The 23311-nt window shown below is 48.0% G+C and overlaps 5 protein-coding genes across 5 annotated transcripts; all 5 read right to left on the bottom strand.

Moving 5' to 3' along the window:
* Positions 1 to 2466: 2466 nt before the first annotated feature.
* On the bottom strand, positions 2467 to 8214 carry Pmar_PMAR029601 (gag/pol/env polyprotein, putative; the record flags this gene model as incomplete). The annotated part of the gene is made up of 1 exon (XM_002779140.1): positions 2467 to 8214. The coding sequence occupies one exon, from the start codon at positions 8212 to 8214 to the stop codon at positions 2467 to 2469; it is 5748 nt and encodes a 1915-aa protein (XP_002779186.1).
* Positions 8215 to 9468: 1254 nt separating this feature from the next.
* On the bottom strand, positions 9469 to 10848 carry Pmar_PMAR029602 (gag/pol/env polyprotein, putative; the record flags this gene model as incomplete). Its single annotated transcript, XM_002779141.1, has 1 exon — positions 9469 to 10848. The coding sequence occupies one exon, from the start codon at positions 10846 to 10848 to the stop codon at positions 9469 to 9471; it is 1380 nt and encodes a 459-aa protein (XP_002779187.1).
* Positions 10849 to 10871: 23 nt separating this feature from the next.
* Pmar_PMAR029603 (hypothetical protein) lies at positions 10872 to 13511 on the bottom strand (the record flags this gene model as incomplete). Its single annotated transcript, XM_002779142.1, has 1 exon — positions 10872 to 13511. One exon carries the CDS (start codon positions 13509 to 13511, stop codon positions 10872 to 10874), a length of 2640 nt encoding a protein of 879 aa, XP_002779188.1.
* Positions 13512 to 14420: 909 nt separating this feature from the next.
* Positions 14421 to 15098, bottom strand: Pmar_PMAR029604 (hypothetical protein; the record flags this gene model as incomplete). The annotated part of the gene is made up of 1 exon (XM_002779143.1): positions 14421 to 15098. The coding sequence occupies one exon, from the start codon at positions 15096 to 15098 to the stop codon at positions 14421 to 14423; it is 678 nt and encodes a 225-aa protein (XP_002779189.1).
* Positions 15099 to 16156: 1058 nt separating this feature from the next.
* On the bottom strand, positions 16157 to 18149 carry Pmar_PMAR029605 (mannosidase, endo-alpha, putative; the record flags this gene model as incomplete). Its single annotated transcript, XM_002779144.1, has 8 exons — positions 16157 to 16354; positions 16396 to 16518; positions 16601 to 16713; positions 16841 to 16998; positions 17044 to 17158; positions 17491 to 17621; positions 17665 to 17817; positions 18061 to 18149. The coding sequence occupies 8 exons, from the start codon at positions 18147 to 18149 to the stop codon at positions 16157 to 16159; spliced, it is 1080 nt and encodes a 359-aa protein (XP_002779190.1).
* Between the last annotated feature and the right edge of the window lie 5162 nt (positions 18150 to 23311).

The raw sequence follows: 23311 nt of genomic DNA on the forward strand, positions 1-23311 counted from the left end.
TGTCTATACACGTCTACTGAGAACTACGAAGAGATTAGATGACGACATGTTTGTGGGAGCATACAATAGCCACCCACTGTGCGATGTGAGAGACAGAAAATCAGAAAATAGCACAAAATCTAATTCTTCGAGGCGATGTCTTCGATCCATATCCCAACAATACGATAAAAGTGGTGCTCATGTTGTTCATTGGTCGAATCGGAAAAGTTGATTAGTGTAAGGAGAAGGACAATCACATATGTGAGCGAAAGGATGCCGATGAGAATGGGAGTAGCTGATCGCCACTTTAAGAGACGCATATGAAATAATGGTTCATATGCATTGAGATCCGCCCATTCGGACTTTGTCGTTGGACGAGAAAGTACGAATTCATCTCGTACAACAAAAGTTGTCAATTCTTAAAAGTCCTATCATGATCCATGTACTGGCCAAATATCACTATAGAGAGCAAATCATGCGAATACAGGATCAAGACATACAACAGAATGGTTTTTCCGCACGAACCATAAGCAGCCCTTGTTACTAACAAAAAATATGCAGAAATTAATACGTGGAAGTGGCACACGAATAGAAACAATATTCTGACGGAGGTCTATGATGGACACAGTAAGCGTCTTCGATCCGCGGTGATAGCCAATTATGAAGCACTGATCTCTCTCGTTATCAACGTCAAGGTCACGACCATATACATCCAACTTGACAACTTCGCTTAGGACGTTCCTAGGGCTAGAAATGGCGTTTAGAACAGAGTCATTCGTCTCCCGCTGGAGTAGGAGGATTTGAGACTTCTTTTCGCTTTCGTACACACACAGTCCTTCTGCTGGACGCTGACTGCAGTCAATAACAGTGCTCGCTGATCCATTTTGATCGATACGAATCACGGATTCACCTTGCGATGAGAGGCCATAGAAACAACCATCATAAGAAGAGAAGACGGGTTTGAAGAGAAAAGCAGTGGTCCTTCCAGGAGTCCATGAGGGCAGCAACCCCCCGTTCCGTGGCCCGTCGCGTGACCAGTTCGATAACCGCCACATGCCCCCAGTGCTCGGTTCGATGCCGATTAGTTGTCGACTTTTGCTATCACATGCCAGACGAAACAGAGTACCCACTCTGAGGGTTCTGTGTGCATTAAGATTGTTGTTTGAGGTGAGTTCGAGGAGGACACATTCATAGAAGCTAATGGCTCGCAATATGAGCAGACCAGAACCATCTGCTAGTCGGCAACAGGACCAGGGGAGAATGTCGGTGGCGACGATTCTAGGGACGGTAAAAGCCTCCAGTCGAGGCAACAGTAAATCCCAAATGTCCAAGAGACAATCAGTCGGCAAAAATCCTCCATAGCGCGTAACGAGTGTTTGGATAATTAGTGCTGATCGCTGCCTGTTGCCGTGAAATGCGGGAGACATTCTGTTCATGAGCCAACTACACGAGCAAAAAATTCAGCATCTATTTCATGGCTATTTCTGGTACATCCCTGAATGGGTTCTCCCGAAATGCATATCTACTCAAGTGGTTATGTTTGAAGCGAGCTCAACCTCTTAGGTTTTCTGGTCACTTCATACCCTTTCAAAGTGACAGTTGAAGAACCCAAGTACTTGACGAGAAACTTTGATCTTCCGAATTCGGCCAAGGAAAAGATACGCTCCTCAATGAACTTGGGTTACTCTAGCCCAACTTGATAGAAATGATTTGGTAACGACTTTACTTGAGTTAGATAGAATCATCAAACATAACGTAGTTTTCTCTTATGATCTTAGCAGGATACTCAGCGCAACAGGCTGCAAACATAAGAAAATACAAAACTACTTATATCCTTGCAAGTGTCTATACACGTATACTGAGAACTACGAAGAGATTAGATGACGACATGTTTGTGGGAGCATACAATAGCCACTCACTGTGCGATGTGAGAGACAGAAAAGGCTCTGCCCGAATTTAGCCAAACCCGATTTTAACCAACTAAAAACCGCGCGCCATTATAATCTATTAATATATATATTAGCATTATTTTACCCAATCGCTTGGGGAACGTTTAAGCAATAACAGGTAGCCATGGAGAACACTCAAAAACTTTTTGTTATGTAGAGTGTATGGTTCAGTGGTTAAGTTTCGTGTTTGTAAGTGCTACGGTATAGGATACGAACCTTGTGCTGATCTTCGTGGGTGGACATGTGTTATAGAACTCAAATCCCCAGAGTTGGGTGAAGATCTCAATAGTATTAATTAGTGATGACTGATTAGCAGCCGTTTCATTATCATCATGGGCGTGCGGTACGATAGATACTTGGGCGATCTGAGGACACTGGGGCGCCGGTTTGTTGCTACTAGTTGCAACAGAGAGGGATAGAAATATATCAGACAAAACGGAATTGAATATATACTTATTATGTGCCGAAAGTGTGAACATCGCCCTAACACCAATCAAACGTGATGCTTATGATCGATCGGGAAATAGACAAGTGCACCCTATGTCACGACACTGAAAGGAAGCGTCCCTGAACTCATCATATATATATGTTCCGGAACTTCGCACCAGATGTTACACGTGTCACAGGCAATCCACAGCCCAGTAGATAGATGAAGGGGAACGACCGATCTCTGGATTTCCGGCAGATGAGTGGTCTCGTTCTCACCGAGGAAGTGTCGTGGTGGTGACAGCTGTGGAGGGTTTACCACCGAGTGGTCCTCCGGGCCAGAATTGCCACTAGCTGGGCTGCTCTTAACCTCCAACTTCTTGAAGTCCTCGAGAAGCTCCATCGAGAGATGTGCAAGCTTCACACGGGAGAGATGTACCTTGCCCATAGGCTTTCCAGATAGACTTTCGATCTCGGCGATCTGGTCAGAGCTGGTAGGAGCCTTGTAAAGTACAGGACCGACCCATCGGGGAGACAACTTGGAAAAGCCCGTACTGGCCTTAATCCAGAGTGGTGTACCAGCTTTTAGAAGGGTGCTCTGGTGCCGTCGTCGGTGTTTGCCAACAACCTTCAACTGATTCTCGTAGAGAGTGGCATCGAGGTGCCGATGAAACTCGTCCATCGCGGCGTGGAAGGCATCTCGTCGATCTTTCAGAAGGGCTTGGTATGTAGTCGCCGAATGCAAGGGAAAGTCACCACTCTCACTTTCGAGCTTGTTGACAAAGATCTGAAGCTGCTGGTTCGGACGGTAACCAGAACATTTGGGGGGCATCTGTGGATTGTAGGTGAAGGTTAAGTCATTGGGTGAATGATAGCCGAACTCTTCACATGCTGACTGGTTGAGGACGAAGGCTACCGCTGGCAGTAGTTCATACCACGGAGTAGTTGGCATCGTGGGGTTGCGGCGCTTCTCCTCAAGTTGAATAGCTCGTATGCTCGACCACACTTCTTTATGGACGCGTTCCATGTATGCCTGACGGAACGGCGCATAGCTTATACCAGGAAGAACCTTCAATCCCACAGAATGCGCGAAGGACATGACCTCAGCGCTACAAAACGACCGATCGGCGTCGCACGTGACGAATAGCGGGAAGCCGAAGGTCCAGCAGTAGGATTGCAGTAGGCGACGAGCAGACAAGGCACTCTTGTCAGGAGATAGTCCAAAGTAGTTGAAACGCCTCGACGGGTCATAAATGTGAAGAGCATATCGGGGTTGAGGATCCTGTCCTTGGTAGGGAGCCTGTTCCTTCTGACTCACTGGGCCCAGCCAAGCGATAACAATAAAGTTGTTCGCACCGAAGTCGCGAGATAACAACTTGGGAGCGGTGTCAGGGAAACTCCCTGTGCCCTTGGCCATCTGACACGCCGGACAACTCTTGCAGAACGACCTCACATACGTGGAGAGATTCTTCCAATAGTAGCGAGAGAGCATGTAATGGTACATGTATTTACTTGGTCTATGACAGAAGAATACATGGACCATGCTCAGTACTCGATTGCGGGCCTCGGATGGGATATATAGGGCTCCATCTGACTGTGAGGCAATGTGACCGACCTTGAGCCGCAGCACTGCCTGACCATCCTCTGACTGGACTTCGAACGTAGCCTTCAACCTCGCACGTTCGTCCTTAGGCACATCCTTGACAAGGGACTCAAGCAAAGCTTTGTCAAAGTTCGAGTCGTCCCCAGTGACGATACGTCGACAGACTGCTGTGAATGCGTCCTTCTGCTGAAGACTCACGACATAAGAATAGATGTCACTCTCAGTGTCAGCGTCAGGGCTGGCTGCAAGAAAGACTACGGCGTCTTGACCAGGGTTGTCGAATAGCTGTGCCTCGGTGCCGAGGTCAGCGTGGCTCAGCGTGCAACAGACATGGTCGACCTCCCTCGAAGCCTCGTGTTGGGACCGTACCATTTCAACCCACTGCTGTGCAGCACCACGATCAAGGAGGTGAGGGTCGATACCACGTGAGTAGGGGTCTGCCAAGTTGTGGGAACTCGGACAGTGTATGAGATGGGTATGCCCAACACCATTAGGGCCAATAGCACATACAATTTGACGGATAAGTCGCACAATACGATTGGTGATATTCCACTCCCAGGAAGTCCATCCCTTCGGGAGCTTCTTTGCCGCCTGACCATCCTCCATTCGCATAACCTTCTCGACTCTGGCCTTGACAATAGTGGAGTCGGTGCATAGATAATAGTGCCGATGTAGCGAATGGGGAAAATATTGCATATGTGCGCAGAATACTTGCAGTCCCCATAAAAAGGCTGAGGATTCCTTCCTGACGATGGAGTAGGAGCTCGAGGGGAGAGGCGGAAGACGAGCTGAACACAGATACGGGTTGCCGACATCTGTGCCCGCGATCACCATTCCGTAGCCCGACATAGCCGCATCCGTATAGAGAAATACTGCCTCGCTTACGTCAACATATCTCGGGACACTGCACGTGGTGACAGTCTCGTTGTAGAGATGGAGTAAGGAGCATGCTTGATCGCGGTCTCCAGGTGACAATCTGGAGTCCATTTGCAATCCTGCCACAAAGCAGCACCGTAAAATTTTCTTGAGCTTAAGAAGTATCCACGACGCATGGCCCAGGACGTCATAACAGGTGTGGACAGCGGATAAGAGGCCTCGTACAGTTAACGTCTCGCTAGCATACAATGACGTGTCAACAGGTCTAGGGAGGAACTCATCTTTGGCCGTCCATATAATACCCAGGCCTTCGGCAACTGTAGGGTCCCAACTTCGCTTAGTCTTCTTTTCCGAGAAGTGCTGGCCTCTGGACTTGGTCACCTGGCCATCCTCGTCGTACATGGTCTCGGCCTCACGCTGGGAATCCGCTGCCACAACATAGTCATCCATGTAACGGCCCCTGGCACTGTGATTTAAGTACGAGTGGGTACACAGGGCGATGCGCTTCTCCATAGTGTTCTTGAGCAAATCATCACCGTCTTCTGCCGTTGTCGCCGTAGAAGATGCTACCCAGCTCGAAGATCCTCGGAGTAACCGTAGATTAGCATCCTCGACCTTAAGAACGGCTCGTCGCAGGGTTCTGGCGGCCTCACTCGGTCTCTGGAGAGAGAGCTCCTTAGGATGAAGACCGTGTCGTTCTTCAGGTGTTGCCAGGCAGGCTCCGTCCAGAGCCAGCTTGATGGGATAGGCTTCAGGGTCGTCTAATCTCCCGGTTAGTCGTGCTGCCGTTCTCTCATTCGATTCGGCAATCATGATGCTGCCAGAGAGCTGCAGCACAGCCGGAGAACCAGATATGCCCATTGCTGGACCCAGAAACTGGAAGTACCGATAAGTAGGGGCGTCTTCGTGGCCTTCAATGTTGGCTAAGACAAATGCCATGGTGAGCATTGTACGCTCTGGAACTCGGCAGTTGAGAAATGCGGCCTTTAGGTCGGCCCAAATACAGTACTTGTAAAGCCGACTATAAGCGACACACTCCCATGTACCACGATCTATGTTGACGCCTGCCTTCTGCGCTTGATTACCGACTCTCCAGTCGAAGACGGGTCTCACCGCTGTGCATCTCCCAACCTCACCATCTGGAGTTTTCTTGCCCTTGATCACCGGGAAATGGGGAGTGAAGTAGGCTTGATCTGTAGGAGCTTCAAGCGGTTGGATATATCCGCGCGATAAGTACTCTTCAAAGGTGTTGGTGTAAGCGGATAGAAGACCTCGGCGCTTCAAGGACTTGGCGAGCTTATAGGCATGACTCTTGGCGAACGTCAGGTTCCCATCTGTAGGTGTCAGGCGATCACTGTCCTCATACCAGCTGAAGTCGTGGAGGAATCTGGTACACGAGACGCTCAACATCCCATCCGAATCCAATTGTAGCTCATCAGCGTATGTGCCTCGGAAGCTACAGTGTGGATTGTCAAGAGCTCGTTCGAGTGGGAGAGCCTCCTTGAGGTCGAGCTTGTTGCTGAGAAGCGGCAGATTACCGGCTGCAGTAGCATATAGCTCGAAGCTATAGTCATGATCAAGACCACATTCTGTGAAGGTCGAGTCAGCCACGGCTCCCAGGAAGTTGACAGTGTCGAAGATGCAAAGTTGTGTGTCGCACTCCATGCTGGACACACAAGCGATGATGTCATCGGTGTCGGCTCTTGGGAGTTCTTGGGGGCGTGTCTCCTCTTCACGGACCAGTGCTTGCTCGGGGTCAACGCCGCTATACGCGTGTACACCAGAAGCGTCGAAGGTCATGCCGATGCGGAGAGTCTTCAGGCCCTCAACACCAAGCAGCATAGTCGGAAGCAGGGTCTCCGGGCAAAGAAATCGAAGTCTGTGGACGTCATGTGGCCTCTTGGGGGAGCTGACTGAGACGATCGCCACTCTGTTAGTGGGCATCATCTCACCTGATACCCCCACCGCTTGTATAGCATGCTCGCCTTCTGGTTTGAGCCACTGGACACAAGACCCAAGTGCCTCTAGGATGGCTGGCTGGGCGTAGTTGTACCCTGCTCCCGAATCCAGTACGGCTTTCACCGTTTTGGCATGGGGACTCTGACCGATGACAAGTTCCGTGCAGACCGGACCGGAGCGGTTAAAATGTAGGGTGTCGTGCTCTATCTGGCCGACGTGGAAGGTCATGCTCAACGAGGAAGGATCTTCGAGGGCAACGAGTGGTAGATCTGGGCTGAACACCACATTCGTGGCGTTGCCCTTATTGCCAGGACCTTTTTTATGCTCGCCCTTCCTGATATCCACTAGGGAGTAGGGGCACATACCAGACCGATGATCCTTGGACTCGCACCTTTCACAGCTCAGGGAACCGGCCTTCTCAAGCTTGCAGCTCGACACGGGATGTCGAAAGCTTCCACATTTACAGCGACGATTCTCCTTGTGAGGACGTTCTTCGTCGCAGGCCACAGTCTGGTGCTCGCTGCTGAAACACCGGAAACAAGTGGCCTTTACGCGAGGACGATGTTCTGAGGGACTCTCCTTCGTTACCGGTGGCTCCTTAAGAGCTACTGTTGTGGCAGCTAGGGACGGTGCTACCGCATTTACCGAGGTAGAGGAGGACGTTGATGTCGCTACCTGGAACGTCGCTGGCCACCGTGTCGGCTGCGATGGAGCATCAGTTCCCGGTTGACGGAGATGTCCCAGCGAAAGAGCCTTCTCTTTGACCCTTCTGATGGCTTCTTGAATGTCCTCATAGGAGATGGTGTCGATACATTTCTTCAGAGATGAAGACAGGATCGTTCCCACAGTTTCATACCACCATGCGTTATATGGGCTGTTCAAGTTGTTCCGGACAGCCGCATTGATGTGAAAGGCATGTATCTGCGCACCTGAACCGTTTCCCTCGTAAGCCAACTCCAGTAGGGCTCGACGAATACCATCCAGATAAGTAAATATGTCAGCCTGACCTTGTTTCTCACCGAGAACCTTCTGTATGAGAGCAGTTATATGGACCGTCCTACTGTGGAACTTGTTCAAGTATGCGATTGTAGCTGACCAGAGTTCGCGGTGGTAGGTGTAAGTCCTCGTGTCTTTGCCAACTGTTGCCTCTCTGGTGGCTGCTCGTTTGATCTCTTCTGATAGATCTCCCGAGATGGCGCTGGCATGGAACGCTCTGACTGCCTCTGGATGGTCGATAGTTCGCCATTCTTGCTCTACATGCTTACTCCATTCCCTCAACAAAGTGGTCAATGCTAGACGGGAATCTTCTCCACCGATGAATGGCTGATGGCCTTTTCTGCGCCAGCTGTTGCCAAGGTCTGTTGTCCCCTTGAGGATGACTCTCAGCTCCGACTCGTTGATCCTATCCGATGGGACCACCATAGAGTTAGGCACATTGTAAGGGTAACTGTAGTCTTGAAGTGTTGGTTGTTTAGAGTCAACAGGGCGATAACCAGAGTAGGGTGGTTGATAAACCGGAGGTGGAGCTACATGTCTGAAATGTGTGTGTAGTCCGCCTGAATAGGTATCTGTATACCGGTAGGTTGCTCTCTCTGGCAAATGCTCCTCTTCTCTGTTCTGATGAAGTGACGGGGCATAGCTTAGATGTTGTTGATGGAGTTGTTGAGGGACATCGGCCTCGTAAGTTTCTCTTCGGATGCCACCGGGGTAGAACACACCATAGTCAGAAGGTGAATCTGGCGGAAGGTTACCCTTGTGGTATTGATCCTCTCTAGATCTTCTTGCCGGGATGGTCTCTCTAGGGGATTGACCACTGCGGGGGGCGAGATGATCTGGTCTTAGAGAACGTTGTTGTGGAACATAGCCGGGGAACGAATAGAAGTCGCGCCAAGGAGGAGGTTGCTCTTGGCCTTGATCTCCATCGTCTTCTGGTTGGGCTCGTCCATATGGCCGAAGCTCTCGCGGTAGGTTCAGCGGTGGTGGAGAGGGAGGTCTTCCAGCTAGTCGACGCGACGCTCGGCGGGGGTCATCGGCCAAAGGTGCCTCTAGATTGGCTGGGTCTTCACTCCGGTTTCCTCCAGCTTCGGGTGCTATGGGGCCACCGTTGTCGCCTTGTTGATTTCTCGGATGATTGTGCTGATCTTCGTGGGTGGACATGTGTTATAGAACTCAAATCCCCAGAGTTGGGTGAAGATCTCAATAGTATTAATTAGTGATGACTGATTAGCAGCCGTTTCATTATCATCATGGGCGTGCGGTACGATAGATACTTGGGCGATCTGAGGACAACCTAAGCAATATACTTTTAATTATTTCAGAGCTTAAATTGGGTGTCGTGTTCCAAACCAATCCACTGGTAGAACACAAGGTAGATATTTACTTATAAGAATAGAGTGTATAATAGAGTAGTCAGAGAGCCTCCGAGAGCTTGGAGACAGAGTGGTTACCGTGAACACGTACACGTACACGTTTGCGTATACACGTTTGAACTCACGTCCACAGCGTTTAGCTATAATCTATAGCTAAAAGATACTGGAGTACTTATTATATGAAAGGATACGAAAACTCAAGATAGAGCAAGGTAGCAAGAGGGAGTGGATTACCACATCCTCCCGCCCAGCAATTGCATAACTTAATAATAGGAGTACTAAGTATAATGCAAGATAACATAAAAAATTAAGGAGCAAACGCAGTTCTCATCATTATCTTCTTAGGGATAGCACCAGTTTGACTTCTAGTGACCGGTCTTCGGCCATCACTTGCGGTCGGCGAAACAGTCACAGGAGGAGATGGTGTCGTAGTAGTGGATGTAGTGAGTGCAGGTGGAGTGATTCTCGCATCATCAGATAGAGCTTGGGGACTGTGAACTTCATCTCGCCTCATCAGTATGACCTTCTTCATGAATCCCTCGACATCATTATCCGCAATGTCCGTAAATAGCGGAGTAAAGCTGCTCCTCTGCTCATCAACAGTGGAACACAGCTTACAATTGTTGGTAGAATGCACCTCAAAACCGTTGGGAGTTTTGACTACCAGGGTATGAGCTGTAGCAACTTGGACAATATAGGGCCCTCGATAATTATCAGACATTTTGGAGGATTTACGAGTGAACACGTAAACCTTATCACCGGGATTAAAAGAGGATGTTGACGATAGAGGAGATCCTCGTCCTCTAAGGCGTCGGGACTCCCGATTCTTCTCGTAGGCTTCGATAACCTCTCGTAGCCTGGACTGACGCAGTAATTGACGACGAGCGGCATTAGTAACCTCAACCGGTTGATTGTCCACAGCATCAGCATTTGTGCAGCTTACCACGGCCTTGCCGGCATCACCATGTTCAGGATCAGGAAGGCCAGGAACTCGAGGTTCACGACAATGGAGAAGATAGAAGGGGGAGCAACAGGCATCCAGTCTTCGACGAGCATTCACTAAGAGTAAGGCCTTCTGCAGTATGAGGTTGAAGGCTGACAATGTAGGCTTGAGACCTCTCAGCAAGCACTTGAGCGTGTACGTCAACACTGCATGGACCCGTTCAGTGGCACCGTTCATAGCAGGGTTATTTAGACCACTAAATAGCAACCTAGTACCGTGTTGAAGGATGGTCTTGCGAAATTGACGATTGGTAAAGCCCTTATGGTTATCGGCAAGCAGGTACACCGGCCACCCACGACGCCACAGAATAGATGATACAGAGTGGCAGGTGTCGTTCTTGTCAAAGGAGTGCACATACTCAGCATCACAAAACCCGGAGACAAGGTCGCTAATCACGATCAGCCTGACTGTAGCTAGTCGTTTATTAGGATTAGATCCATCATCATCATTCTGACAATGGTCACTGATCTTCAGAGGGCCAAGACCATCAACAGCACAATACTGCCATACGTCTAACTCCGTGATCTTCTTTGAACCTCCAGTAGGCTGATAACGTCGTTGATTTCTCAATGGCATACACGTGGTGCATGTTCGCAAGGTTCTGCTAACAGTAGCACCAATCTTACGCCAGAAGAATCGCCGAGAGATAATATTACGAGTACGGACTCGTCCAACATGACCCATACCACAATGATACCGTAATATAATCAATCGCTGGAGAAAGTGTTCTCGAGCTGGCACAACCAGTTGCTGGAGTAGCTCATCTGAGATGAGTCATCTCCATCATATCTACTTTGTCGTAACAGTAGTGGCGATTCATCGGTATCATTAGACCAACCTTGAAGCCCTAGATAATCCCGATATGCCCGGGGTATTGGAGTGTTAAAGTCGGTAGGCTTACGGAGCTTGTGGATAATTTCGGCAGTCTCAGGGTCGTCATCCTGAGCCTTCTTCGTCAAAACCTCAAGTACATCACGAGAAGGCGTATACAAGCCATCCAAGGATTGCGAACGCCAGACATCGAAGACCTTGATCATTGTACCATATTGATGGAGTTGCCGAGCCCTTAGATGATCTTTACGGAGTATCTCTTCCGCCCTCGGCACTTCGGCATCGGGCCCGAGTAGCTCAAGCCCATTCAACCATACCATCATGTCATCGATATCGAGTGAGTGAGCTTCATGCTCGGAACTATCAGAGTCGGGCACGAGTTCACAGGTAGGTTTTGATGGTGATGATGAGATATAGTCATATGGTAACCTCAACCGTATGGGCTTGAGATGTACATCGGGGTGAGCAGAATATCCATTTGTGAAGACCGCTTGTAGGACTGCATGACGAAAGGAGCGCTGTCGATCGTAGAAGGGGGAATCAGATTGTGGTGGAGGTAGTCGACCGCGAGACGGACCATCCGCTGGATTTATCGCTCCGGGGCAGTGAGCTAACCATAAGGTAGAGCCATCCTCGTTCAGGGAGTGGGCCAGTCCGAGAATCTTATGGAGACGGGTTACTTCCCATCGTGTCCATCCACGTTTGGGAGCTTCGCGAGTCAGACGATGATAGTTGAGACGGCTATCAGTGAGAAGTACAACAATGGGGAAGGGGCGAAGTTGGGATTGTACCAACAGTACAGTGAGCAAGCCTTGTAAGATGGCGTTCAACTCAGCTCTTGGAGCCTTGAATGTATTACTTGATACCGACTTTCCGAAAATGCCTCCACGAGCAAAAAGTCTCTCACCGTTGTGGCCAATCTCACATACACAAGCCCATGCCTTCAATGTTGCATCCACATAGACACATACAACCTTCTCGCCATTCAAAGATGGTATATGTCGGGGAATCGGGGTGAGGTTACTGATAGTCCGTAAGCATTGTGTGATATCCATAACCATGGTAGCATCAGAGGGATAGTCATCGAACGATAGATTGTCGTCACACTGAATGTACTTATCTGCAGAGAGTAGAATGAGCTTCAAGGACATCCATGATTCCAGAAAAATGCCGATGGGGTCGTAGAACTTGGCAATAACCGATCTCAACTGCTTACGATTCTTAGGTACTTCACACTGCAGATTGTCGATGAGCTTCTTCACAGACGCAGGGTAGATATAGTCTTCCGTAACAAAGTAAAGGTAACCGAGAACCTTCTTGGCAAGTCTGTTAAGATCAACCTTCTGGGAGGTATCACCGACCACAGTATTAACAATGCGTTTTACAGCATTATCTTGCAGCCCTTTGGACTTGAGTGTGAGCACCGTATCATGTAGTAAGCGATCTCTAGTTCCTTGATTATCAGAACCACCAACAACATCATCCATGTAGGCTCCAACGTCATCGTATTCCCTACAGTCATCATCTCTTGCAACCTGGACCCCAACTGTGGAGAGGTTCCAGTCAGAGGAGATGCCGTTCACAGAATAGACATCTTGATCATCGGGACCACCTTGTCGAGAAGATGTGTTATCAACAGGTAACCTGTTTCGAACATAAAGGCCACCTCGATCAGGGAGGACGTTGTCAACGGCATAAAGGCCACCTCGATCAGGGAGGACGTGGTCAACGGGGAAGACTTCTGGGCCGACAAGAGAGCATTGAACCGGTCTCAGCTCACGTTCAACCATGTCTTGCAGACAAAAGGGAGCGTTGGAGAGGCCGAAGAATACTCGGGAGGCTACATATCCGTGGTTATTGTGAACGAAGCAAACAAACCTCCTCACATTAAAGTGTAACACCAGCTGCATAAACGCCTGAGTCTGATCCGTCACATAGATCCATCGATATCGACGGAAGCGGAAGAGATGTCGGAGAGTGCTACAGTGTGTCTTCGGAGTCAGCGGAGTTTTCAAATACCGGTTGATGTCCCTACAGTCCCAAACGGGACGTATAGGGCTAGAAGCTGAGCTTTTGAATACAGGGAAGTGGTAGATACAGTGACATTCGTGACGGATGAGAGTACTTATGGGTACTTCAAAGGCATATCCATTGGCAACCATACTATGGATAAGATCGGTATAGGCATCAAGGTGACCACTCTTAGCGAGACGAGCACACTGTCGGCGATTCTTATAGAGCTCGCTGATAACATTTGACTGAGGACGTGCCTTCGACTTCCATGGTAACGTATAGAATCCTCGCTTCTGACCGTCGGCCTTTGTGATGGCGTAGGTAATACCGTCATCTACAGTCAAGTCGTAGTCGATGGGAGGCCAAGTTGGATCGGTCGTGAGGTCACCATCGAGCTCACTATCAGAGTCTGGCCAACATAGGTTCATCTCCAATATATCTTCGGCCCCCAAGTCGGACCAATCGACTTGTAGAAAATCATTTTCAGCGAGATCGGGCTCCATGACGACAGTTCCTCGATCACTGAGTGCAGGTTCTTGACACGATGAAGTTGCAGCCGTCGCTTTGGTTGAAGCTACAATAGGCACCGAGTCAGCGACTCTTGGAAGCGGTTTATATTCTTGAAGAAACCGATATAGGTCTTCTTCACCCGATGATCGACAAACTCGAACTAGTTCCTTGAAAGTATTCGCTGAGAGCTTCAGTCCACCGGCTATCTGAGAATTCGATATACCTTCGAATCGCCAAAGAGTAGCTTCTGCTCGATCAGGTCCACCACATACTTCAGTAGAAAAGATTATAGGCCGTGACAACGTATCGCATACATAGAAGGTATGGGGCGGAAAATGCCCACCGGGGTCTTCAAGCTGCGGGATGACAAACTTGAGGCATAGGATGACCGATAGCGAAACCGGAGTTCGAGTATTGTTGGCAGCCCTTATAAAGCAGTTAACGACTGGGATCTCTTGATGAACATACCCATCGGACTTGAGCTGGTTGTAGTAAGCCTTAGAAATGCAACATTTGGCCGCACCCGTGTCAAGTAGACCTGTGACCACCCGTGTCTTCGACCTAGATGCATCAGAAAGGAGGAACGATACGTGGTGGGCACTCGCAGTCGACCGAGCGTTACCGATCTCATCACAATCATGGTGAATACCGTCAGCCTTGGTCACAGAATCGTCAATCTCCAAGCTGTAGGTTAGCTGTTGGAGGCCACCTTTATCCACAGAGACTTTATTACCATCCTCGACAGAGCGGTTGGACTTGGTATTGGAAGCATCCGATTTCGAATTGGTAACATTTCCAAAGTCAGATTTCCATGGTAGAGGGCAGATAACACAAGTGTGACCAATTGCACCACAGCGGGTACAAGAGACGTCTGCAGGTAGGTTACAGACCGATACGGGATGTCAACGTCCACAGCGTTTACAGCGCCGAGAGACATGCTCAGGCTCCTTTTGACGACAGTCCTTGGCGTGATGGTTGGCCTTACCACATCGTCGACAAGTAGGTTTAGTCGTACCAACTTGTTGTACATCGTAATCACCATCCTCTTCAACAATGTTCACGTCGGTCGAATGACCTCGACTGGCTTGACGAGGTTTTTGAGATTGCTGCTGTTGACGGCGTTCCCGATCTTCAAGAGTGATGCGACATACCAAACGGCTGTAGGGGTCCAACTGGTGAGTTTTAGCAAACTGTTGTAGATGAGGCGTGATCTTAGACAGTAGGGCTTGTTTAGCAAGCTCTGGTGTCATCGGGTTACCAACCGCTGCCAAGGCACGCTGTGAACCTTCGAATCGGGCCAGAAAGTCGACGAAAGACTCGTCGCTGGATATTGAGAGTGAGTTCCATCCCGCTAGAATATTGGACGTCTCACCATCCGAATCAATAACGGACATCAGACGTGTCCAGAAAAGGTCAACCAACATAGCGTAAGATGACCGTGTACCTTGTGGGTTCGGAAGCATCATATTCTCGAACACATCTGGCTCGATACAACGACGTAGATAGTAGTAGTAGAAGACAGCACAACCAGCATAGCTACTGACAACCTCTTCGAGACGCCTCCTCTTCTTAGAACCCATCACGACTACTGCATATCACAGCGAATATCGCGTTTTTCACCGAGTAATACGCCACAAACGGGTGAAACTCCAATAAACCACCTTTGGGGCTCTGGAACTACACCATTTCCCGTTCTACTAGATCAGATCTATTCCACGAATTGTCACTTTCAAGTTCATATACTGCCACATATTCCAACTTCTAGTGATCGAATTTTTTTCCTCTCCCGTTTAACATTTTTTCATTTCAATTTCATTCTTTTCCGAGTCGATTTCGCGATTACCAAAAACGGAAACGACAATATATGGAAATGGGTATGGAAAAATATCGTCGGTGGCCAGAAATTGGAGCGGCAGTATATGAATTTGAAGTGGCAATTCTTGGAATAGATCGGGAAATGGTGTCTTTAGAATCGACTCTCGAAAGTTGTGTGTGGGTTCAAAGTTCAACGCCGAGATCCGGCTTAGTGAGATTAGCGCTGATGCATCGTACTCCAAGAGGGTTGAAACCAGGCAAGTTCATTGAGCACATAGAGTAACACTCAGGCAGAGGATAGGGCAAACCTAGGATACTTTCTATCCTCTCGGCAGGATACGCTCCTAGTACGACCACGAAAAACTGGTCTTTCCTACAAGGTGTCGACCACAAGCATCATCTCCGCAACTCGAAGAGTCCATGCCGTAAGAATGGATGATGTCACCCATTCCATCACCAACCCCTAGCCGTGTTATTCACAGTAACTAGGTGTAATATCACCAGCTACCCACATATACAGTTCAACAGCCACAAGGCACAATCAGCAGTTATCAGGCACATAATAACGCTCGTTGTAGGCTACCGCCTCTACTGTGTCGATTACATTGTTGTAACATATGTTGGCCTTCCTCAGCTGATCCTAGTTCCCTCGTCAATTATAGGAGTTTTTATACGACCTAGGATAGAAACGTTTAGGAACCAACCAGAATTTCCTCAGAATTTTCATATTGCCACCAACATATGTGGTTGACCATGGGTGTATTTTCCCACACTGGTTGTCACTTGTTCGAACTCAACTCCCTCATAATAGAACTGTGAATTTTCACGGGATCACCAGACCAGGAGGTCCGAACATGCGTTCAACCCATTGCTTCGTTTTAGTCAAATAAAACTCAGGATCAGAACCATAGTTCAAGTAGGCCCTAGCAGGCCATGTCAGTGACGCCACTGTAGACTTGCCGTACAGGGCGGGCTCTATGTTGGTTCCCTCGTGCCATTCGTTGAAGGACGTTATAGAAACCTGACGAAAACACTGGTCACGAATACGTACATGCGCCATACCATTTTCGGTCGAAGTCTGGCAGCCTCGGAGAACATATGGTCGAAGTATTGACCATCACGACGATCGCGAGTGTTGGCGAAGTTCCAAGGCCGCACCTCTACGTCAATATACCCTGGCCCTACCTGAGCCATTGATTTCCCCAGAGAGTGGTATATAACTAAATCACTAATTTTCGCAACGCTAAAATGAAGGGAGTTTGCTCACGCTCGGTATAAAGTAAATGCCAGCCTCTTGCGCGACTCGGCCCATGTAGAGCCAGTTGGACGGAGTACTGCCGTACACGAAGCCAGCAGCTGCGAAATAGGTATAGAACCCATCTGCGAGAGAGTTCATGCATAACACAATATTCAACGATCGCAACAGTAACTCATGAACTCATCAGTAAAGTAAAAACTCTGAAAAATTTGTCAATGTTGATATGGCTTCGTGAGCCTCTCTACTCACCGAATCCTGATTTGGTATAAGTCGAGTGGGCCGCCTCGACCCATAGGAAGATCGCTGTGCAGTCCAAACCGGTTTTACCACGGACCGAGAGGTCCCCATTCGGGGTCAACAACCTAGCCCATTCTTCTGGAGAATTGTGGTAGCTATCGTAGATGTATCTATGCTGGAACTCAACAATCATTAGATCGGCTATTGCATCTCACACGAGAGGAAGAAGCGTTCCGTCACGAACATTGGCGACTCTATGGAGAGCTGGGTGCTCCCCGTAGTGTGTGTGAATGTATTCAAAGTCTTTACGTACCGTAGAAGGGGTACGACCTACACTCACAGTGTTGAGATATACGTTCGCCTTTCCTCAGCTGAGCCCAGGAATTTCCTCACTAATTGTAGGAGTTCATATACGAATTCAGGCAGAAGCGTACAGAAATTAACAATAATTTTTCACATTGTCACCAACATATGTAGTTGAACCCAGTGTTGGAGTATATGTTCGCTTTCCTCAGCTGGGCTTGAGAGTTTCCTCACTAATTATAGAAGTCCGCATACGAATTCGGGTAGAAGTGTACAAAAACCTCCAAGAAATTTCCAAAATTTCCTCCTAATTTTCATTTTTTACCAACACGTCATACGAAGCCGTCAGTGTATCACACCTTCGTATGGCTCCAAGTGAATAGCAACTCTCATGCCGTGAGCCCACGCGATATCGAGTAGTAATGCTCGCAATATGTCGACGGTTTGGTTTAGATCGTCAAGCGCTGGGTCGTGGAGACCAGGGGGATACCTCGGGTTCGGTTTGATACTAGGATTTCGCAAGAGTGTGGTACCAGCTCACAACAGCTACACCCAAGCCAGCCCTCTTCATCATGTCCATATGAGTGGCGATGGTTTGAGGGTCCAGCGAGGAGTAGGGTCCAAGCTGAGGCCAATACGATGACCCTATGTCATCATTCTCGGGGATATGCTCATCTTGAGCGTATCTACGATGGGACTGTTCCTCGTCGTAGAGTATATGTTTGATTGACGTTTTCAGCTCTGTTTAGGAGCTTCCCCAAGACAGTATGGAAATTCGCGCCCGACTAAGAAGAATGCTTTATAGAGACTAACGGGAATCTCCCAAAATTTTCATGAAGACCTGGACACACGTAGTTGACCATATGGATGCTTTCCCAATGCTGAGTAGGAAACCGTTTACTAGGGTTTCTGACTATTTCGTGTCTCACTTTTTGGCAACTTCCTGGTCCCAATGAGACAACCGCTGATGATTCCAATGAGACCAGTTCCCATCTCTGTCCTTGTTGCGATACCACATGTAATAAAATACATGAGCGTTGCAACGCCACCCACAGGAGCTATCACTAAATGTTGGTTCGCTCGTCACGACTGCGGACTGGGAAGGCTTGGTCGTCGTTACTTTCTCGTGAGTACTCAGAGTTGTCGGACTTGCGTTCACCTTTACAGTGACGTCAGTGGCTATGAAAACGCTGTTGAGATTCCTTATTGGTCTGCTTTTCAGAGGACCTCTTAGGTGATGTTCATTGTGTGAATCAGAAGAGTTGATTAGAATAAGGAGAAGGACAATCACATATGTGAGCGAAACGATGCCGATGAGAATGGGAGTAGCTGATCGCCACTTTAAGAGACGCATATGAAGCAACTGCTCATATGCATTGAGATCCGCCCACTCGGGCTTTGTCGTTGGACGAGGAAGTACGAATTCATCTCATACAACACAAGTTGTCACTTCTTAGAAGTCCTATCATGATCCATGTACTGGCCAAATATCACTATAGGGAGCAAATCACGCGAATACAGGATCAACACATACAACAGAATGGTTTTTCCTCACGAACCATAAGCAGCCCTCGTTACTAACAAAAAATCGGCAGAAATTAATACGTGGAAGTGGCACACGAATAAAAACAATATTCTGACGGAGGTCTATGATGGACACAGTAAGCGTCTTCGATCCGCGGTGATAGCCAATTATGAAGCACTGATCTCTCTCGTTATCAACGTCAAGGTCACGACCATATACATCCAACTTGACAACTTCGCTTAGGACGTTCCTGGGGTTAGAAATGGCGCTTACAACAGAGTCATTCGTGTCTCGCTGGAGTAGGAGGATTTGAGACCTCTCTTCGCCTTCGTACACACACAGTCCTTCTGCTGGACGCTGACTGCAGTCAATAACAGTGCTCGTTGATCCATCTTGATCGATACGAATCACGGATTCACCTTGCCATGAGAGGCCATAGAAACAACCATCATGAGAAGAGAAGACGGGTTTGAAGAGACAATCAGCAGTGGTCCTTCCAGAAGTCCATGAGGGCAGCAACAGCCCGCTCCGTGACTCGTCCCGTTCCCAGTTCGAGAAGCGGCACATGCGTCCAGTGTTTTGTTCGATGCCGATTAGTTGTCGACTTTTGCTATCATACGCCAGACAAAGCAGAGTACCCACATTGAGGGTTTTGTGTTCAATAAGATTGTTGTTCGAGGTGAGTTCGAGGACGACACATTCATAGAGGCTACTGTCTCGCAATATGAGCAGACCAGAACCATCTGCTAGTCGGCAACAGGATGAGGGGAGAATGTCGGTCGCGACGATTCTAGGGGCGGTAAAGGCCTCCAGTCGAGGCAGTAGCAAATCCCAAATGTCCACGAGACAATCAGTCGGCAAGAATCCTCCATAGCGCGTAACGAGTGTTTGGATAATTAGTGCTGATCGCTGCCTGTTGCCGTGAAATGCGGGAGACATTCTGTTCATGAGCCAACTACAGGAGTGAAAAACTCAGCATCTATTTCTGGTACACCCCTGAAGGGGTGCTCTCGAAATGCATATTTACTCAAGTCATTCTGTTCAAAGCAAGCTCAACGTCGTAGATTTTCTGGTCACTTCATACCCTTGTAAAGTGACAGGCCAAGAACCCAAGTACTTGACGAGAAACTTTGATCTTCCGAATTCGGCTAAGAAAAAGACACGCTCCTCAATGAACTTGGGTTACTCTAGCCCAACTTGATAGAAATGATTTGGTAACGACTTTACTTGAGTTAGATAGTCATAAAACATAGCGTAGTTTTCTCTTATGATCTTAGTACGATACTCAGCGCAACAGGCTGCAAACATATGAAAATACAAAACTACTTATATCCTTGCAAGTGTCTATACACGTATACTGAGAACTACGAAAAGATTAGATGACGACATGTTTGTGGGAGCATACAATAGCCACCCACTGTGCGATGTGAGAGACAGAAAATCAGAAAATAGCACAAAATCTAATTCTTCGAGGCGATGTTTTCGACTCATATCCCAACAATACGACAACTTACTAGAGTCTTCTGGAAAGACTCACAGGTTGATCAAACAAATATTGGGTCCAACGACTCGACACACCGGTCCTCAGTGATTACCCAGAGGCCCCCATCGCTTCTAACAAATGTTCGTGATAGAGAAATTTCGGGCAAGGACACTTGCGTGCGAATAGATTTGCGATGAATATCAATAATAGCGACTGTAAGCGTATCAGGCCCGTCATAGTAGCCGATCACAAAACACAGAGCTTGCTCATTATCAACATCCATATCGCAATTGATGAGATCCACTTTGCTAACCTCACCGAGCGACTGCCCGTCAAGTGAAATCGCCAACAAAACCGAAATACTGAGCTCGTTCGGCGTTCGATGAAGGAGCAGAATTTGTGGTTCGTGCTCTTCGTGCTCGTACATGCACAGACACTGAGTCTGATTATGCTCAAACTCGAGGAAGGTGCTTATAGTTCCATCAGAATGGATACGAATAATCGAAGCACTTCGCCACGAAAAACCATAAAAACAGTTTTCACGAGAGCAAAAAATTGATCGGCTCATATACCCGAGGAGATTTTGCCATGAAACACGAGACGGCTGCCGCTCAGCCGTAGTAGTAACGATATTGTCGCACTCCCAGTCCGTGAATCGGCATGAACGGCCCGTATTTTGCTCAACACAAACAAGGCCACCAGCAGGTACGTCAATTGCCAGACACAGTAGAAACCCAACGTTCAAGTTGTGGTGCCTTATGGTCTCGCCAGATTGTCGCACTTCAAGAAGACCACATTGATAGCGTTTCCATCGTCGTAGTAATAACAGACCAGAACCATCACGACGCTTGTAATACGGGGATGCCTGTACGCCTATGGCTACTTTCTCTGGCTCGGTGAAACCCGTCAAGCAAGGCTTGGCGAAAGTCCAAATGTCAGACACACAGTCTACTGGTATCAGTGATAAAACACTCCTTGCAAGTGCTTCGACGACTATGACGGAACGCGCGTACTCAGCGGAATACATGGGAGGGTGACTTCTTTAGATGATTCGGTGGAAAGGACTGTTGGAGCGCCGTTAAGGAACAAATCTCAACCTGTGTTGCATCAGAATAAATCACCGTTGAATTGACAGCAAAACACGGAGGAGTCAAAACTGATAGCTCATCATGAATGGAATAGCCCTCAATAACAACAACAACAACGACATCAACAATCACGACAACAAGAGCAACAGCAACAGCAACAATAACAACAACAACAACAACAACAACAACAACGACAATAACGACAACAACGACAACAACAACAACACGAGAAAGATCTCAATGATAAGGAGGCACACTAGAGGCATTTTCGTCAGTAAGATGCTGCTAGAAGCCCTCAGCCTTCGACGCATCAAGTATCTTATTGTACTGGGGTTGGTACGGTGACAAAGCTACAGCAACAGAGTCAACCGACACTGTATCGGTCGGAATGTGCTGGATTCAGGGGATATCGATGATGAGGAATGAGAATGTTGGAGTGACTTGAAGACGCAAAAAATTGTCCTCCATAGTTGCCTTATAATTGTGATGTAGCTGTGTATCGAGCTAGTATGCTGGTCTGCTACTATTGAACTTTCATTAGATCTTTTAAGCTGTTATTGATGTTATCTTCTGCGTGAGATCAAACGGGGTTTCGTTAACTCGAAGCCTTTGAGTTGAAGGATATTGGAAAACCGTCATAGGGACAATGTCTGATGGTATTCGACAGATATAGTGACTGGTGAACTATAAAGTAAAGCTGGAAATGTCAGCATATATGTTCACTTCCTCTCAGTTCGGAAGCTCCATTACTACATTGTGGATAATTCACACAAGGCTTTTGGTAGAAGTATGCGAACGCCAACAATAATTTCCCAAATTCTCTTAGAGTTTTTCCATTGTCAACAACACATGTGCTTGACCGTGTCCAGACTTCCCTATGCCAGACATAACGAGCACCGGGAGGCTCGCACCAAAATGTGCAATTGTTTATGTACCATAATAATATGGTGATTGAGAGTTTGATCGGGTCTTTCTCTGATCCTGGGGCGGTGGCCACTCGAATCGAGGTGCTGTCAACTCGTTGTCCATCAGCGGAGTATCGTGCAACGGGCACTCGACGCGCTGATGCTCGGTCCCGGTTCTCCGTTCTCAGTCGAGGACCATCGAAGCTCAGTAATGTCAGGATGTGTGCTGTCTCTCACCACTTACCGAGGATCCACAAACCTCATATCAAAGCATACTGCATGTCCCGAACTACTCATTGTTACTAACAATTTGTTAGACCACCGATGGGTTCCACGCGCAGTCGGCAAATAATTAGATCGACGCTCCATGTCCCGCGATGCATTGTCCGCTTCCAAACTGAATCCGCCACCCATATGATCTAATCCTTTGACTTTACCGTTTGCCCTCAGTCCGTTTGAGAGCAGTTGAATGGTGGCCGCCACTACACTCGCTAGCCCTTTTTTCACAAAATCCCTCTCACATCAAGTTTACTCGTCGAATCGAGAATGCGAGAATCTGAGTCTCTGAGAACTCTAAGTATCTGAGCCTACTCGTCGAAACCGTGGGCACATTCATGGAAGACGCTTATCTCGACGCCTACACCATAGCACCTACTGTGCAAAGTCATGAACTGAGATGTCCAGTAGTATTGCAAGTCAGTCTGTGAAAAGTTCCTAGCCAGAATTGAACCCTCATCCGAGCGGCTGTTAAACTAGTTCCTTAACGTCTGGACCACAAACACTACATTAACGAAGTATTTAGTAAAAATGCGGCTTAACAAAGATAAAAGAATGTAGGAATTGGGTAGAAATTGGTTGAAAAGTGGCTAACTCGTGGTGCGCGTAAATATCAATGTACGCAGAAATAAAAAATGTCCCCTGTTGTAACATACGATGGTTCGACTTCACCAGACCCGTTGGGAAACCCGACGCAGACATAGTTCCATTATATTATAATGGGGTTTATAATGCAATACATATTCGACTGAGGGAGAGACGGTTTCACAGCCGTTGCAGCCTAATCTGGCCGGGCGGGCGCTACCGTATGTGACTCACAGTGAAGGTGCATTGTTATCACACTCCTCCCACCTCGGGAGCTGCCACTAACTACCAAAATGAGACGAGAGATAATATCAAAAG

The sequence above is a fragment of the Perkinsus marinus genome, assembly GCF_000006405.1.
Source record: "Perkinsus marinus ATCC 50983 genomic scaffold scf_1104296947766, whole genome shotgun sequence".
Lineage (NCBI taxonomy): Eukaryota > Perkinsozoa > Perkinsida > Perkinsidae > Perkinsus > Perkinsus marinus.